We start from the raw sequence: 18,648 nt of genomic DNA, 5'->3' as shown, positions 1-18,648 counted from the left end.
TAACTCTACTGTCATGGGAAATGCTCTTAGTGCTACAACGTCACGCTCCATGTAAAGCACAGGCAAGTGCAACTAACTCTCCCAGCAATACCAGTTCCTGCAGAGGCTCTGTCTCTGTTGTGAACACTTCCCATGTCCAGCAGGTCTGTGTCCAGCCCCTCACATTGACCATTGACTATTGAGAAGAGGGCTGTCTGGCCTGTAATGCCTTGCTTGTGCTTTGCCACTTTTCTCTCATGTCTGCTTTCATTCCTTCCCTCTCCACCTCCTGCGCTGTTGCCTAGTTCTAGGCCTTTAATCACCTCTGCAGTCAAATGCCACTGACATACAATTAAAGTTCAGTGACCCTGCCTAGATCATGGGGGTTAGAGACAAGGGAAAGGACAAGTAGGAGAGGATGGGGAAAAGTGTGGGAAATAATTATTAAGCCTGGTAGCAGCCAGAGCTCTCCTGAAGCCCTGGGGAGCCTTTCTTTAGCTGGAGGCCACAATTGGCACTTCATAAACTGTTCATTCTCAGCTATGTGGAAACACCAGAGGACACCTAGAATGATCAGAATCTAATCAATCAATTTTCTGCAAAACTCTATTAGTTTGTGGACCTATGCAAGCAAGCTGAAAAGAACTGCCATGGCTAAAAAGAGAAGAAAAAGGAACCATCTGTGTTGTAATTATCTCCTTAACTCAGGCAGTGAGTAGGCAGGTACCCATGGTAAAATTCTTTGCACGATTTAACATTCAGGGAAAATAACAACAGGAGTTATACGTGTGGGAGATTACATATGTGCCAAAGTCGCCCTGAGTACCTATGCAATCAGTCCTGGGTTTAGGAATCAAACCAAGAGGCTCGCCATCCACTCCATAGCAGGCAGATTCCTCCCCTAATGCCCTCCATGCAGAGGCGTCTCCTTGAGCCTCCCTCCTGCTCTTTCATGGCTAGCCAGAGTCACTCCAAGATTGCGTTTTCCTGGGAAAAAATGTACTGTACAATACACACAATCCCCACAACCCCACCCAAAGTCTGTGTTTAGTCTGGAAAGGAGCACTTTATAAAGAAGAAGCGGAACTGGGTCAGCCATTCTTCCCAATGGGAAAAATATTAATAATAATTATATATATTTTTATATATCCATACATATATATAGCTTTTCACTATGCACGTCTAACCATCTGCTAAATCAGTTTCTCTTCAGTTATCTGCAATTTCTTTCAAATCCATCGGCAGGGAAAGTCAGACAGTTTTATACCCCAGTTAATGGAGAACCTGACATTTTTTTGGCTGGATAGATACCACAATTTACTTGGATTTAAAGTGTTAACTTTGGCAAAAAATTAATTGACAGTTATAAAAACATTATTTTGTTAGATGATATGTATGGTTCACACACAAACCTATTTTGAGGTAGGTATATAGTTCATAAGGTTCACGTAATATGAGAGATTTCAAAGGAAATCGAAAATATTTCTATATAAAACAACAAATGCAGTGTAATTTAAAAAAATAATATGGTGAATATTTTCTGCTTAGAATAACACCTAACAACCTTCTCTATCATCACACAAAAATTGGTTAAAATTGCCTAATGAATTGTAAGGACTGAGTGAGGATTTTTGGGGAATGCGGTGAGAAAAGTCTTTTTGTTCTATAAATCAATACATTTATTTTGCAAAAAGCTGTCTTATTATTTGACTTGATCTTAGAAAATTATTTCATACTTGGTAGTTATTTCTAATACCTGATTATAGACCTAGGTCACAACAAATTAGTTCACCTCACTGACTGGGTGAACTGACAGAAATTTTATTATGGGAAAAATCATCAGCTTTCAAGATGCTCGATGAGGTCTACTTTGAGTGAAGATTAAATGAGACTCACTTGATCTAATTTGCTTTAAATTTTCCGTGAAAGAGTGAAAAATTGCATCTGACTGACTTTGCGTTGCCATACAAAAAAACTTTACAAATGGTTTCCCATTTTTTCCCAGTATTGATCCAATTCCACTATTAAAGACATGGGGTCTATTTGTTATTTAACAAGTTTTATCTCTGTAATAGCATCCCGCTGTTCAAGGCAAGATAATAGCACTATTTCCGTCACTTCAGTTAGGGCTGTGTCAATATTTTCATTAGAAGCCTGCATTTTACGTACTAAAGTTGTACCACAGCCAAGGAAACTCAAGTAAGGTTAAAATTAAGACAGTGACATCTGAAATCCAGTGGAAAAGAGAGAGAGAACGAGAGAAGAAAGAAAGAAAGAAAGAAAGAAAGAAAGAAAGAAAGAAAGAAAGAAAGAAAGAAAGAAAGAAATAGAAAGAAAGAAGGAAAGAAGGAAAGAAAGTGTGTCCATTCCTAAGCTTTGAGGAGGGAAGTTAATGGTCCTGAGGGCTTTTTGCAGGTATCTTTCAAACCCTGTTCCCCTTTCACAGCTCCTGGTATTTTATATCCCTGGCTGGTGATATGTTAGCTGTGAGCGGAAGGCTGTAGAAACTGAATTAATTTAATTTCAGAAAGTAGCTACTATATGCTCCAGATCTGATTACAGTTAGGAATCCTTTCTTTTTCAGGTCCAATGAAAATATATTTGTGCAGGTATTCACTCTGGATTGATATACTCTAGGTTTCTCAAAGCAGTTGTACAAAAGTTGTTTTCTGCCATGTTAGCATTCTCTGATGAATACAATGGGTTGTAAATTTTGTGAATTTATGTATTTGCTTAGTGATTTGGGCTTTAGAGAAGAGCATAATCTTCAAGACAGTGTACAAACTTCCAGAGAAGCTGAAGATATATGAACAGTTCTCTGTACCCCAAACAGGCAAAATTTCCTTTGATTTCAGCAACTAATTTAAGAACTGACCACAGCATGTGTGCTTCAAGGATTATTATAATTAAGATTGCAGAATCACCTTGTGTTTGAAAATGAAAAGCTATTCTTTCTGGGGTGTACCCGCTCCTTTAAAAATCTCTGTAATATTGTATTCTTCTTTAAAACAATGTGTAGGTCAGGGTCACAAATTTTACAGTGATCTTCACATTTGAGTTTTTGAAATTAAGTTTATATGCTAAGAAAGAAAACATAGCAGAAAACCGTAAATCTCATATATATTTACCCCCTATCTTGTAGGAAGTTCATATCAATTCATAGGAAAATAGGGTGTATAGTAAAACAGTTCTACTTAGCAAATGCAGCAATCTGTTTAGAGAAAAATGTACAGAAGTGCTGTAAACAAATGAAAATAAAAACCATTTGAATTGCATGAGAAGGAAAACTTAAGTGCAATGGTCTTTGATACTAACAGAAATATCAGTCCTTGAAATGTTGAAATGTAGTGTATAAAACTGCTTCTGTTTCTCCAAGCCTCGGTCATGTACAGATTTTTTATTCAATCCCCCACTGTTGGTGAGAGGTGAAGAGTAGGAACACTAACATTTATCTTAACAAAGTCCTTCCCTAACTAAATAAGCAGAAAAGTGAGCAGAAAAGTGAGTAGGGCTAGATAAGTATTATTTGTTCTTTGAGGAACAGGGTATCTTATATATGTCAATTTTGGAGACTGGCCAAAAAGAAGATGCCAGAACTCTGAATAGTCAGGGCTTTGCAACAATACCATAAAATATAACAACAGGATAAAAGAAAAAAACCAAACAAACCCAAAATACCCAGTGAGGAAAAGGAAGTCCTGAACTTGTAGGCAATATAATCAGATCTTTGAAAACATTAGCGTTTAGTGGAGGATTTATTTTTTGACTGCTTGACCAACCCCAGTTAACTTTTCTGTTACACTCATCAATATTTACAGAGAGCTGCCAATGCACACAGTCTTATAGAAAATACAGGATAAGACATAGTCTCTGTCTTATCATATCTTTCAAGAAAGAAAGAGATGAAAATACTGGTATAAATGTCAACATAAAGAGCAGGTGTTTACAATTGTAACTTCAGGAGAAGTCAATGCAGTCTTGATTTTCTCCCTGGTTGTTTGACAGAATTATAATTGTAGTTCCCTTGATGATTATTTTTTAAATTTGTTCTTGAAAGTTAGGGATTTGCAACTCTGACAGGTTGGCTTTTATCAAAATTAGAATAGAAGTTTCAGGTTTTCTTTTTAATCTAAAATTATTTGTCCCTGTCCACTTTTTTACTTTACTTTTAAATCTTATTCAGTCTTTTAAATCTTGTGCTTAATAATTCCTATCCAATATAGGAATTATTATTAGGCTTATATTTCTTATTTTAATATATATCTCTTAAATTATTGTAACTGGCTACAACTGTACAGAAATGCTTCAGTTTAAAATATCAGGTTGATTAATAAAGCTTTGTAAATACACCTTACGTAATTAATGGTGTGCAAGTATGAACATGGTGAATAATATTTCCAGAGCAGATTAATTTGATGCAAGTTGACTGAGGTTTCAAATCCAAAACCAGCTGAGTTATTACTATGCTGCATCAACATTTATTGATTTTAAGGTACAGTGTTAGCATTCACTTATCACTGAATATTTTTCCCCACTGTACATTAAAAGAGCTTGCCCTCATCTGTCATGATCTTATACTGCATAAATCACTTAAAATGGTTACCTGTTTCCTTGATTTATTTCATTTTTATGTTAATTATACTGAAACATGGGATTGTTTAATAAAAATGTTGAAGCTAATCTATATCGGTCATCAATATTTCTTATGCACGTTACACAATGGAATGTGCAATAAACCACAACATCCAACGTGCATGGAAGAGCATTTAAAGCGAATTAGGATTTAGACTCACTTAGACCTGAAACACATTTTCATTTTACAGAGGCCAAACAAAACCTGGTATTTACACAGAATTTTTGTTGGTAAATTTATGGCATCTATTAATCATAACACTAGAAAAATAAAGCATCTCACCCTCAGTTTTCACAGTTTGGAAACGTAAGATGTGCTTTAGCTTTTCAAAATTACTTTCTTCAGGCAACACTGGCTTCCCAACAGAATGAGACAAATTGACAAACTTCCCAGTCAAGGTAAGACACCCGTGTGGAAGCTCGTGTTCTTCCAGAGAAGGATTTTGTCTGGCAAAGCGCAGCAGGATCGGGTTAGGACACATCTGCCACTGAGCCTTCAAAGACTTCTACTCATGCACTGCAAGAAGTCCTCTTGAAATCAAAAAAGTTCCATGAAATCAATGCCTAGTTCCCATGTAAACAGTGGCCAGGCCAACTGATGAAATGGTCTGTGACATATTTACTAAGAGTATTTCTCCGGACACATGAGGAAAATTTTTGCAGGATCAAGGACTAGACTAATCCTTAGGAGATGACAGCTTTTCCTATTTTCCTTTATAACACTGCCATTTTAAATTCATCTGAATCTAGGTACTCAGGGTAAATCAAGGCATACGGTGATAAAATTAATATATGGATAATCCATAACTCTTTCTTAAAGATGAGGAACACATTTTCAAAACACGGAGATTTCAACTGTTTCTAGTCTGCTATTTCAGGAGCAAGAGCAAGAAGGAAATATATTTTAGAGTTGTGGACATATGTTACTCTTAGGGAAAAAGATCTCAGAATTGAATGCCTTCTTATCTGCCAAATAATTAATGAAAAGTAACTTTATTATTACGACAACTAAACTCTAGGGTGTCATTTTCCTAGAAATCTGAGCAGTTGAGGATTTTAGTGTTTGGAAACATTTTTAATCCTGCAGCAAGGATTAAAGACCTGGTAGACATAAAAGGCAGAAAATGTGTGTGATAATCTGAAGGTATTTTGGAACATGTGTCGTTGTTTAAAAAGTTTCTACAGAAAGTATTATCCTGGAAAGCAAGAGTTCATCAGATTTTGTACCAGCTTATTGAGAAACTTCAAGATTCCAATTAAATCTCTTGCTATTCAGATCAAACAAGAAAGGTTTTTTAAGCTAGCTTTATGAGTCCTGCAGCATTTAAAATACTTATAAAAATAGTAAATACATTTCATGAATTATTTGCAGCTTTCTTAATGAGATTTAAGTTGCCTTCTATTAAAGAAATCTGTAACTGCTTTATTAACCACAATGTAACTGGTAAGCATGTTTATTATACTCAGAAGCCAATATAAATTAGTTTTATCAGTTTTTGCATCTGAATTGATATTATTTTCAAAAGCATTCTTTGCTTGCATGTTTCAGATGTTTAATTCTCTACTTGTTATTTAATTTATTTGACACAGAAAACAAGAACCATTGCAGACTCTGAGCACCATAGCAGTATAATAAAACACAGTCTGTGGTTATTAAATAGAAATAACAAAAAACAGCAACAGATTATTTAAAATCCAGCCATCCAGCTGAAAAGATAATAAAAGTTTGACTCTTACCAACAGAAAAAAAAAAAAAATCTAAACAACCTAAGAACTGGGTTTTTTTATTTTAATCAGAAATGGCTTAACTTTTCCCTTTTCATAACATTCTAGGCTTTAAAATATTAACAACTGATGTCTGTTCATGTCTGAGCTTTAAGCAAAACAGTGAGGGAAATAACTGAGCAATAGGCATAAGTGTTTGATTTTTTGAGATTTAAAAAAAAAAGAAAGAAAAAGGAGTTAGTTGGCCTAAGGCTAGAATTTTCATTACACCAATGAAAGAAAGAAAACAGAAGCCAGCAGAGGGGAGTTATAGAAACTGACTTTATATAAACAGCGAGAAAAATCTTTTTCCATGGCCACCTACAACGTAGCTACTTTACCATCAATACGATTTTTCCTTTACCAGTGGCAGAGCAGCCCGGGCCCAATCCTGCCATTTCAGAACAGGTTACGGTCCAGCCGAGAGGTTTGTCCCTCACAAGATCAGGCTAACAGTTTGTCAAAGAGAGTAGAAACAAAAAATTTTTCCACGTACCTAAATTGACAAAGCTCATGACCATGTCAGCATCATTCAGAAAGTTGGTGTCGTGCAGACTGGCTAAGGGAGGATTCTGTGTGGTCAGTGGGGTCATGCGAGATAATTGTATTCTCCGCGAATATCCATTTGGAGAGGCAAGGTATCCTTTCCGTAGCCCTCTGCTCTCCCCTGCCACTGATCCCTTTAGTGAATATTCCAGCTCCTCAGTATCCTCTTCATTTGTCATGGCATTATACAGGTCCAGCATGAAGAGGGGTGCAGAAGAAGCCTGCTTTCCAGGTGAAAATGGTCTGGGTCTGTGAGGTAAACCCAGGATAGAGAGAATCTCTCTCTGGATCTCCCTTCTCTCATGGTTCCGCAGCCTCCTGTAAATAAAACTTGAATGGACATGATTGTCTCCTAAACCTCCCTGTGCATGACCTGCCAGAGCCCAGCAATTCCAGAGCAAGCCCACGAAAGCTTTGAGCGCAGTTAGGTTCATCTTTAAAAAGAAAAAGAAGAAAGAAAAAAAAAAGCCAAAAAAAAAAAAATCTCTTTTCTCCTACTTGTTCTGAGTTCCTATGAGGTCTGCTTTCCCAGTGGCTGAAAAACAAAATTTACCTATTTTTCATGTCAATGTCATCTCTAAACGTAACATCTTTGGTGACTTCTCTCCCCCCACCCTGTTTAAATATTATGGAATGTGTCAGGTTGCAGTTATTTCTAAGAAAGCTGAAATTCAGACTTCCAATTTTCCACTGTTGTTATCGGTTTTTCTGCATTTATGGAGCAGAAGACCAGTATTTTGTCAGTTGCCCTAGGCATTCCTATATAAACCTTAGATAACCAGGTCTTTGGTGGGGAGCTGTATTAGCAAGAGCTGTTCTTCTGACACATTGTAGTTCCCAGAGTTATCTTGTCTCGTTATTCTGAGTTCTTCGTACACCTTGCGCTCTTCCCAAGATAAAATCCTGAGTCACAGATTTGTCTTGATCTGTACCTTGGTGGTGTAATACATATTTGTCCAGCAGCTTGGTGATAACTTTAACATCTTTTGAATCGCTTGAGTGGAAAGTAATTCTAAAGCATGTACTAATCAAATTAATGTGTTGCCATAAGTTTACTCGCAAAAAAAAACCTTCTGTAAATCCATTCAACCCTTTTCAGCTTCTGAACAGTTATTTCCAACTCTAGCAGGCACAAATATAACAGCTCTCTTCAAGAGAGATCTAAAGACTAATGTAAGCACAACCCTGCTGGGAAAGAAGAGGCTTCTCATTGTAATTTGAAACGGGTATAGCAAAAAAGCCCTTAACCCTTCTCTTGCCAGACAGAGCTTTAAACCTCTCCCCCCCCCCCCCGCCCCCCGCCCCAGTTTGCAGTAATACACCTAACTTTGGCTATCGGCTGGAGGCTTTTTTTCCTCACAGCTTGCAGCATCAATTTTAACTTTAACAACTTTAGGGTATATAGATAGCTAAAGGCATGGTGTAATGCGGAAGCTCTTGTGAGTCTCCTTATGAGTCTATGTTTAGTAAACTTGAATAGGGAACTCCCATAACAGACTAAAATAGAATCTCATTAATTCAAGCAATGTTTATATTTTAGGTACGTTTCGCAAACAAAGGTGACCTTTTTAAGAAACTCTGTAGGAAATTATTGGTGAGGCTTGATTCACTCTTTTCTAAAAATGTCAGGAATGAAAACAAATTTATTCAGCAAGCAAGATTTCAAGTTTTGCACAGCCAATGGTGTAATTATGGTTATATTCACAACTGTCATAAACTGCACTTTGCAATGATAATTTATTCAAAGTGGATTTTGACTCATAAATTGCTATACTACATTTCCTAGTAAATATCAAAAGCTAAGATTTAATCCAACAGCCTATTATTAACTGGAGAGAGAAACGGTTTAACTGAAGAAATTAGAGGTCTCAAATAGATTTTAAAGTTGCTGAATTTAAGGTCCAGCTTAGAATTTTGTGACAGATAGTAAGTGGTGCTTTCCTTCCACTAAAACAAAATCGCAGTGTTGAATTTCATACTGAACAGATTACTGGTGGTCATTTTTCCCACTCCTATAATTTGTCTCTGGTCTTGAGGAGACATTCCTTTGATGAGCAGCAGCAAAAAAGGAACAAAAAAGGTTAATACATGACACTGAGGAAAAAAAACAGGTATATAAAATGCATCTTGTTGGGTTTTCCCTTACATGACTAGCACCTACTCAGCAAATCACACAGTTCTTGAGTAAACTTGGGAGTGTGACAGCAAGTATAGTCACACCCTAAGAAGCCGGGAACAATTTATCTAGTATATTAAGCACAAATGAGCTTTTCTCATATATTGTGAATCCTAGCCTATATTTACAGTCTAATCCAGCTATCATTAAAATATAACTGATTCTCTCTCATAAATCAGCACACATAATGAACAATGCTTCTCCCACAGAAGAATTTATCTCATACTAGATCTGCTTAATTAACTCTAAAATCAATTATGATGCTATTTTACAAAAGTCCTGCTCTTCACAGCAGAATGGCAGTCAGAATCAGAACACATTTTCTGTCCTCATTGAAGTTTTTCCCTCACAAATCATTTGTTATAAGAAAAGCATTATTTCCTGGTTTTGTTTTGCTTTCACTTGTCCTGCTCAGACAGTCGCAATGATACATGAGACTTTACCATACATATGTCTTTTTTTAATTTGGCCATCACGTATTCTGCAACAAGGTTTCTTTCTCTTTTTCAGCAATATATTTCCTTTTTTTCCCTAAGCATTCATAAAAGCCAGTGGATTGATTGCTCAGAGGATTTAAGTCCTCAGACCATCAGTACGTCCAGCAATAGAAACTTCCTATATTATCCCACTAGAGTGTCTGCAGTTCCACATTTAGCTAACCTTTTCCCATTTAAAAAGCCAAAAATGCCCTAAGGTTTGAGGATGCTTTTATGTAACAAACATTTTTCCAGATAGGAACTGAGTAAAAAACCGTATGAACTAGTAATAGTATGTTTGACAAAAACTGCTCTTGTTATTTTCAGAGAGCCACAACCAAACACGTAACCTAAATACAAAGGATTTATTTCACATTAACCTACCCTACACCAAGGCACCAAATATCCTTGACTAGAAGACAAAAATAAAAATATTTTTTTATTAATATAAACACAATGTCCTTCTGTAATAACCCCACATTCCATAAACAATCATTGTTAGCAGGGATAGTTCATACATGGGAGAGAGAGATAGCTCTAAAAAGTAAAGTCTTTACAAAAGAAATGAAAGGGATCTCTAATAGCTGACAGGTCCCATTTCATATTTCCAGTATGATCCAATTTACTTCCAAAGAATAAATGCCCCATATAATTTCTGCATGTCAAGGTATTTTATTTGATAATTTATAAAACTAGATTGGCACAGGTATCTGGATGTAGTTTGGGTTTGGTTTCAAAGTCACCTGAGATCCAGGTTTCAAGTTTTAGAACAAAAAAATATTCTGAGCTGTTTGTATAATACTGAAACTTTTCACCACCATTTGTAGATGCATTCAAATCTAAATAACAGTTGAGGTCAGTATAAAGTATTGACCAAAAGTCAGAACCAGGGATTTGAACAAGATGTCCCAGAGATTAGTTTTATCCTGTGCCTAAAACTGACATCTTGAAATATAAAACCTACATAGAGATAGACTTTCTTTCTACCCCAGATGCTCAACCTGGAAGCAGTGTAAGAAATCATCTGATGCAGCCTTATCAAGTCCTTTAAAAATAAAAGAAAAACTAAAATGACTCCAGAAGCAAGCTCCCATTAGGGACAGATATTTGACACAGGAGTGCATAAACAGCAGAGCACCTGGAGAGCAAAGTCTCAGAGCAGCAGATCACTGTTCAGGCACTCCTGGCAGCATGAGACAAGAAGCAGTTGCATGAATTTCTTAAACAATGTGGCATATATGTACATGATGAGTGAATTCAGAGCTCATTATGGTAGTGCTAACCTAAACAATGTTAGAGAGAGTATCACAAGGGAAGTAATGAAACCCAGGAATCCAGATCCTGCCAATCTCAGATTCTGACGGATCGTAACATTCCAACAGTGAAAAAAATTGAAACTACTCAGCAGGGCACTGCAATCATTGAGGGTACAATTGTTTTTATGCGCAATGCTCACTACTCAAAAATATATTAAACCAGTGGATGGCTACTGAATGCAGAATCCCTCTTTCTTCTCAATATCACATGAACTGAGAGTGGCTTCCCACAGCAACGGTCCTCTGTAACTGTCTGACAAAACAGACTAAAATGCAGAGCCTTTCCAAGAAAGTTGCAGTCTAAATCTGAAACCTATGCATGCACATTGAATGATCCTGCTGGCTCTTTCCCTCTTAAATGACCAGCTAAATTTGGCATGCAGATCAATATAATGCATAAACAGATGATCCGGCATTAGAAATGCATGTCTGTGCTTTTTAATCTCTCCGCAAAAGGTGCATGGAGAAAGATTTTTACAAAAAGGTTTTACGAGAGCAGGAAAATCATTAAAGGTTAAAACTACAGATTCCCCAGCAAAAAGGAAGCAAGTCATCTGGAGTCTTCCTGGGACAGAAACATTACACAGACAGCACAGTCAGGCATACCTGTTATACTGCATGCATTCAAGTTGGATTTAGAACAGTATGGACTACATGAGGTGTATGTTCAAGCCTTTGCATAGGTTCCAAACGTCCAGTCAACAAAAGTTGTATAACATCCTTCAATCAGTTTGGGGTTGGGGGTTTGTTGTTATTGTTGTTTCCTTTAATCAGTTTGGATGCTGTATGAGAGTTCTATACTTATATTTCTGTATAGTGAATATGTCTCCTAAAGCAAAGAGAATTCCATTTTTAACGGACATAGTGTGAAAAAGGGTAAAATTAGCTGTAGAAATTGACAGCTCAGAGACGAATTGAGTATGATATTTGTAAACATTGTGTACTGATACAAACCCCTTTTATTTCAAATAATCTCACAGCATTTGCAAACTGATAAACAAGAATCACTTCACACACAGAAACACCATCGTTTTTACAATACAAAATTTCTTCAGTGTTATTATTTTATTTGACTTCAGGAAGGCAAGATAGCTGTCCTGAACCACAAAGGTAGCTGTGCTCCTTAACCACAGGGGAATTTTGGGATAACCACTGGGATTTTACCCAAGATTTACACGCTTTGCACATGTTCCTGAGGATCATTAAGCATTATATTGAGAGATCACTTCCATTTTAGGCTGCAGGCAGAGGAATGTATTGCAAAAGAATACTTGCTATGTGTAAGTGTTCACTATTTAGATTATAGTGCTATTTACTCAGTTACCAACCAGTTTCCTGCAGCTAAAGAGTTTTTCATCCTAGATTTGAAAAACTTGGGCAAAATCACAAATCAGCCTAGGAGGTAAGTCATCAAGCATTTTATGAATGGCATTTAATAGCACACTTTGTTTAAAATTTACAGAAAGGCCTCCAGCTTTAAGTATAATCATCTGTGAAGTCTGTTCTATTCATAGTACATAGAAAATGTTGTAAGGCTATCAGCACATTACAATTACACTCTTCTTTAACACTAAGAAAATGGAGAAAAATGATATTGTAATCTGCTGAAGACTTTTTTTTAAACTTAGTGTGTTCAAGGACTAGAAAAAAAATTGTTCCACGTGTACTCTTCAGAATGCTCAAACAACAAAATATACAATTAGTATTATAATCCAACACCTGAGTGCCATCATTTGCAAAATTTACAAATGCAAAGAGCTCCCAGAAATCCCCTCTGGTTTACAATAAGCCTCTAATTGGTTTAAAAAAAGAAAAGGAGTGAAGGGGGACGCTACACAACTGCACTGAGGCAAATACAAAACACTTGGTCAAGAGCAACATTTGTTAAGTAGCAAAGTATAGCACTTTTAAAGAGAATTATTCTTGGCTCAGCTTGTAGAAGGTTTTACTGCACCCCAGCTGCAGAGTGGTACCTGCTGGTCTCCTTGCTCTCTGGCAGCATCACAGCCACAAGCATTTTGTGGTGTTCCCGGCCCGGCCCCAGCACCTCTTCAGGGAACCTCTTCTGCCTCTTGCTGGCCGTCTTTTTGTTTTCAGCTATCGATATGCATAGAAATTCATTCATTCCTAAACGGATGTCTGCTAGGTTGCTGCACTGCACTATTGTTCATGTCGTGAAATACTCTACCTATCTAAATATAGGAATTATTTCTTCCCTTGAGCGTTTCTGCTTCTAAATTCTATAGCCGTGGCTTTAGCACCTCTACTGGCAACTAGATGATGCAGCAGCCTCTCAATGTCTAAATTAGTTTGGAGGGTTTACACTTTTATCCTGGGCTTTGTTTTAGATGCATTATTCCTCTCTTTCCAATAATTTCTTCCATTATGTCTCCCTACATTTAGTCTGCTACTTGGATGTGCTGCCTCTGATCCCACATGGACTTTTCAGCTTTATAAACTTTTCTGCATTTCTTCTTTCCCTCCCCTCATAGCTCTAGACAGATGTTATTTTCTTCTTTTAAAGTCACTTCCTTTGTTTAGCACAGTTTCCCCCTTTTTAAGTGATCAGCTGGCCTCTCAGGCAGTAAAAGAGGAGCTGCTGCTTCACTACTTCCAATTAAGTGAGTGCTACCATGAATCACGCAGTCCTTGAGAGATCAGCCATTTCTGGTTGATGGAGGAGGGTTACAAAACAAAAAGATGTGCATGAGACCCTTGGTAATGCACATCCTAAAAATCTTTGGAATTGTAGTGGTTTTGCCTCGCCCAAGTTTTGGTAGGGGGGGGAGCAACAAGGGTGGCTTCTTTAAGAGCTGCTAGAAACTTCCACCGTAGTTGATAGGGCCATTGCCAATCAATTCTAAGATGGACCTGCAGCTGACCCAGGCCTGGCCAATTAGTGACTGAGGTAACACCTCTGTGAAGAACATATTGGAGGAGAAGAAGTTGCTGCATGGTTGCTAAACTGCAGCAGCAACTGAGTGAGAATGTCAAAACATCTCCGCAGACACCAAGGTCAGTGGAGAAGGAGGGTGCTTAGGCCCTGGAAGAGACATTCCCCTGTGAACTGTGGTGAGGACCATGGTGAGGCAGGTCCTGCCCCTCCAGTCCATGGAGGCCACCGGGAAGCAGAGATATACTCGCAGCCTGTTCAGGATCCCACGTCAGAGAGGGACAGCAGGTTTGCTGTCAGGACTTGTGATCCTGTGAGGGACTCATGCTGGAGCAGTCGGTACCTGAAGGACTGTTCTCATGTGGGAGGGACCCCACACTGTAGCAGTGGGAAGTGTGAGGAGGCCTCCCCCTGAGAAGAAGCAGCAGCAAAGTCTATCTGTAATGAACTGACTGCAACCCCCATCCCCTGCACTGCTGGGGGAGGAAGGAAGATTCCTGGGAAAAAGGAGAGGTGGAGGAAGATGTTCTAAGGTTCGGTTTTATTTCTGATTTCCCTGCTCTGTTCTGATTGTTCATTAGTAAATCAAACCATTTCTCCCCAAGTTGAGTCTGTTTGTCTGTTTTGCCCGTGATGGTAATTGCTGAGCAATCTTCCTTTCCTTAACTCATGAACCTTTCATTATATTTCTCTCTCCTCTGTCCAGTTTAGGAGGGGGAGTGATAGAGTGACTTGGTGGGCACCTGGCACCCAGCCATGGCTAAAACCACCTCAGGGGTCTATGTGGACTTTTTCAGGTGTGGGGATCCATCAGGGAAGCAGGCCAGAGACAGCTGAGGAGCTGGCAACAACCCAGCTATGAAATGCTGTGAGGTTTTCACTGCACCAGCATTTTCAGGAAAACTGACAACATCAGAGTCAGCAAAGACTCAGTAGTACAATACCAGGGATTTTGTGAATTGGTCAGTAATATCAGCAAATGATGTTCTGATGTGCTGTTTCCACACTAACCTGCTCAGAAAGGCCATGATTTGTTTCCTGTGTGTTTGTACCAAATTATCACCGTAAGAATCCTACAGACAGTAGCAACCATGCTGCACTCAGACAAGTCTGTGAACACATCACAGAAACCATTCAAACTCTCCAGGGCTGGGTCTATTCAATTACACAACACACAGTAGCAGTGTGATGGTAGTGGCTGTAGCACAAGTCAAAAGAAGTCTTTAAAAATAAAATATTGGTTTCCTGAATCTCCCTCATTAGACCATACTCCCTTCTAGCACGTAATGCCTTTATCTCTTGCAAAATGATTACAAGTGGACACAGCTGATGAAATTTATTTAATCAACAATGGGTACTTGTTGCCAAAAACTTACTACAACAGTCTTTTCAAGCCAGAAGTTGTTAAGCTGGCAAAGCAAAGAAATAAATCAAAAAGCTGGTTTATGCTGCTAGCTAGAAAACCTATTTCTTTCCATCAGAGCCTTGTTACAGTGGTTGAGGAAAAACTGGAGAAGGTATAAACCTACTCTGCACTGAAAACTGAAGTCGAAAGATCACTTCAGCTGCTAAACTTTCCTTTATGTAGTCATAGGTCTGAAAACACGATCTGTATGATGTTAGAGAGTAAGTAACGTATATCCCTTGTAAGCCAGGCTTGAGCAAGAGGAGAGTGATTTACGTTGCAACCTTTGCATCCGAAACAGCACTGTAATCTAATCTAAGCATGGTAGAGACACACAGAAATGAAATCCTTTATTTCTGCTGCTTTAGCTTTACTACTTTCAGTACATCTTCCTTAGCATTCAGACCTTTCATTTGGAACAAATGGTATTTCCTGGAGGAATTCTAGTTAAGCCATGTAAATTCTAAGACGGCTCCAGATGCAGACTAGGACTGCAGAACCATCTTTCCCTTTGGGAAGTGAATTCACAACGGTATTTTCTTAGGTTTTACTATTTCTTGTTCAGTGCTACTCATAAAAAAAATCAATCTGCCCCTCTAGAAACTCAGCATTGAATCATAAACTGGGTTTTGTTCATTCATAGCTTAGATTAGGATGGTACACGGGGAACCTCTTTATTCAGTTGTTACGTCAAAGGTGGTCGCTAAGCGTAGCTTACTTCTGCACAGCCGAAGTACACAGGTGTACCTTTCCCACAGCGATTTCCTAGAGCAGAGGCCCAGTATTTTCAGAGCTCATTTTCTCCCCTTTATCACCCTTTGGTGCTAAAATGTGCACTGGGGCAAATCAATGAGAATTTCCTATAATATTCGGGCAAGTACTTTCTGTATGTTTCTCCTAGTATCTCTATTAGAAGCAGATGCAATGGGGTGCCGGGAAAGCTTCAACCTCAGCTGTTACCCACCTTTGAGTGGGTTACCACTGCTGCATCTAGCTCTGGCCACATCTTCCTCTGGCATGAGAAGGGGGCTGGAAAGCCAAAGCCAGTCTCATGGCAGAAACATTTTGCAATGATTCATTCTGAGGCCAAAGTTAACTAGTTTCTGTTTGTTCTCATTTTTTCATTGTCATTCAAAGTTAATCAGTCTTCACTATTTCTGTAAGGAAATGTGGTTTGTTCTCCTGTATTTACAGACCTTCAGAGAACAAAAATTCTCTGCTTCCAAGCAATGAAGGATCTTCTTGATGTAGATGAAAAAAGAAAACATGTTTATACTATAGGGTGCCCAGAAAGCTTCAAACCATAAAACTTCTGGCTTGTTTAGTGCTCTCCTAAAAAACACAAAGATGACCGAACAGATTATTTGGGGGTTTTTTTGTTTTGTTTTTGTTTTGGGGTTTTTTTTAAGAAACAAAACTTCTTGGTCTAAGAACTTCTTTGCCAAGTTTCAATCTAAAATTATTTTTTACGGCTACATTATAAATTGCTTAAAAATGGACTTTATAATGGAAATGGTGACAGACTTAACTATGGCGGCACTCGCAGGCGCCAGTGTAATTACAGTCTTCTGAAGACATAACTTATTACAGGCTAAGTGGCAGAGCCAGTATTTTGTATTTTAATTAAGAAACCTGGATTTTGTTTGTAATAATTGACTGTTATCCCGCTCCTCTTGCCAGGACACTCTTGTAAAAGTGACTCTTGCCTCTAGTAGTCCTTCATTGTTAAATATTTTAAATACGTTTTATATTGTTGAGTGGACGATTGCTTGCGTTTTATAGGTCATTATTAACTGTCTTTTGGTGACTTCGGTTGTTGTGTATTTTTAATGGTGGTTTTGGTTCCTCTCATCAAACCTGAGAAGGTTCACAGTAAAGACCCCTGAGAAGCACCGGACTGCAGCATCTGCGTTACCTGCCCTGGCCTGTGCCACGCAGGCCCTGTAAGACAGAGAGCTCTCCCACCGCCCGACCCGGATGCTACAGATCCTCTCCTCTGGCCACGCTGGGCCGGCTCAGGCTTTCTCCATGTCGCCCTGTGAGGGCAGCACAGCCCAGCACCTCGCCCGAGGCGCGATGGAGCGTTTCGGGCTCCGGACACCGAGCCGCACTCAACTACTTCGCTACGGCCGCCTCCGGCTTCGTGTAGCCGCAGACACCTGCCTGAGGACGCAGGGCCGGGGCCGCCGCTCACCGCCCGCCTGAGGCCACAGGGCCTCCGCCGGCCCTGGCGGGGCCATGCTGCCCCCTGCTGACCCCTTCGCCTCCCGCCTCGCCCTTCCTCACCTGCCGCGGCGGGGGCTGTAGCACACATCCCGCTCCCTCAACCGCCGGCTCTGCCGTTGCCGCTCGGTTGCGTCTCGGGTGTTGTTCATGTTGCTGGAGTGACTGTCTTCCCTTAGCCCACAGTGACACCGGCGTCGGCCCATACGGTCCACAAGTGACAGGTGCCTAGTTTTGACCAGAGAACGGTGGTGACAATTAGGTATTCAGGGAAGGACTTGGATGTGCACAACATTAAGTAGGTCACACCAGGACATAGTGGTACCACTAAGCTGTCAGATTTGATAGAAGTGCTTAACATCTTTAACTGAAAAGCAAAAGCAGTTCAGGACTAAAAGAATATGTTTCTCAGTTTCAAAATTGTTTTCTTTTCCTATGTCTGACTGGCACTATGTGTAGCTAAGACTCGTCTAAAACCATTGCTTGCAGCTCCTTCTCTCTGTTTGGTCTCAGAATGATGCTGTTCTAACAAACACTGCTCAGTGCTTTCCCTCAGGACTATCTACCAACCAGAGAGATTATCAAAGTTCATTACGTCACTTCCTTTCTTTTCTCCAGCACACTCTCAGGCTAAGGAAAGAGATAAAGTAGTCGGTCTTACCAACTCTCCCTGCTTCCTCCTACAGAAGTTTGTCTTCAGCCAAGAGGACCTTCAATGAGTCCTTGCTGCCTTTGGATCTTCCAAGGGGAGCTCAGGGAAAAGAGCACAGAAGGTAATCTAGCAGTATGTGGTTTGGGAGAAAAAAAAATATAAATCAACAAAATAATGGCATTGTCTTGTGATTTTCTTTTCGGTCCTGAAACAGCTATCTGTATTACATTACCAAAGAGTTATTAACTATGGCCAAACAGCTGAATGAAAATGGAAATACAGTATTTGTTTTTATTTTGTATCCCCGGAGAACAAAGGCAAAGTGAAGTGAAATTTAAGAGAGAAATACAGCTAGGAAATTGACAGAAAATGCACAGAAATTGTATAACAGGCCTTTCTCAAATATCTGAGGTTTCAAATACCACTTTTCACCAGTCTATTGGATGGCATTTCAACTGTGAGGGGAAGAAAGGCTGGAAAACATGCCTCAGTGATGATGCTTAGGCCAAAAAATAAAAGGTGAACAAACAATAATGTAAGGGATGACTGGAAAGGCTGGCGTCTGAACCAGGGTGCACACATCTAG

General features: G+C 39.1%; 1 protein-coding gene across 3 annotated transcripts in view; it reads right to left on the bottom strand.

The window, feature by feature from the left end:
* BMP5 (bone morphogenetic protein 5) overlaps window positions 1-7,355 on the bottom strand; it is a 56,363-nt gene extending 49,008 nt beyond the window's left edge. For all 3 annotated transcript variants that reach the window (XM_061990049.1, XM_061990048.1, XM_061990050.1), the window contains exon 1: window positions 6,872-7,355. In XM_061990049.1, the coding sequence (XP_061846033.1) occupies window positions 6,872-7,355 (484 nt within the window). The remainder of the gene's footprint in view (window positions 1-6,871) is intronic.
* Window positions 7,356-18,648: the final 11,293 nt, after the last annotated feature.

The sequence above is a fragment of the Colius striatus genome, chromosome 2 (assembly GCF_028858725.1).
Source record: "Colius striatus isolate bColStr4 chromosome 2, bColStr4.1.hap1, whole genome shotgun sequence".
Lineage (NCBI taxonomy): Eukaryota > Metazoa > Chordata > Aves > Coliiformes > Coliidae > Colius > Colius striatus.
Note: the sequence above shows the minus strand (reverse complement) of the source record. Positions and strands in the feature narration are given on the sequence as shown.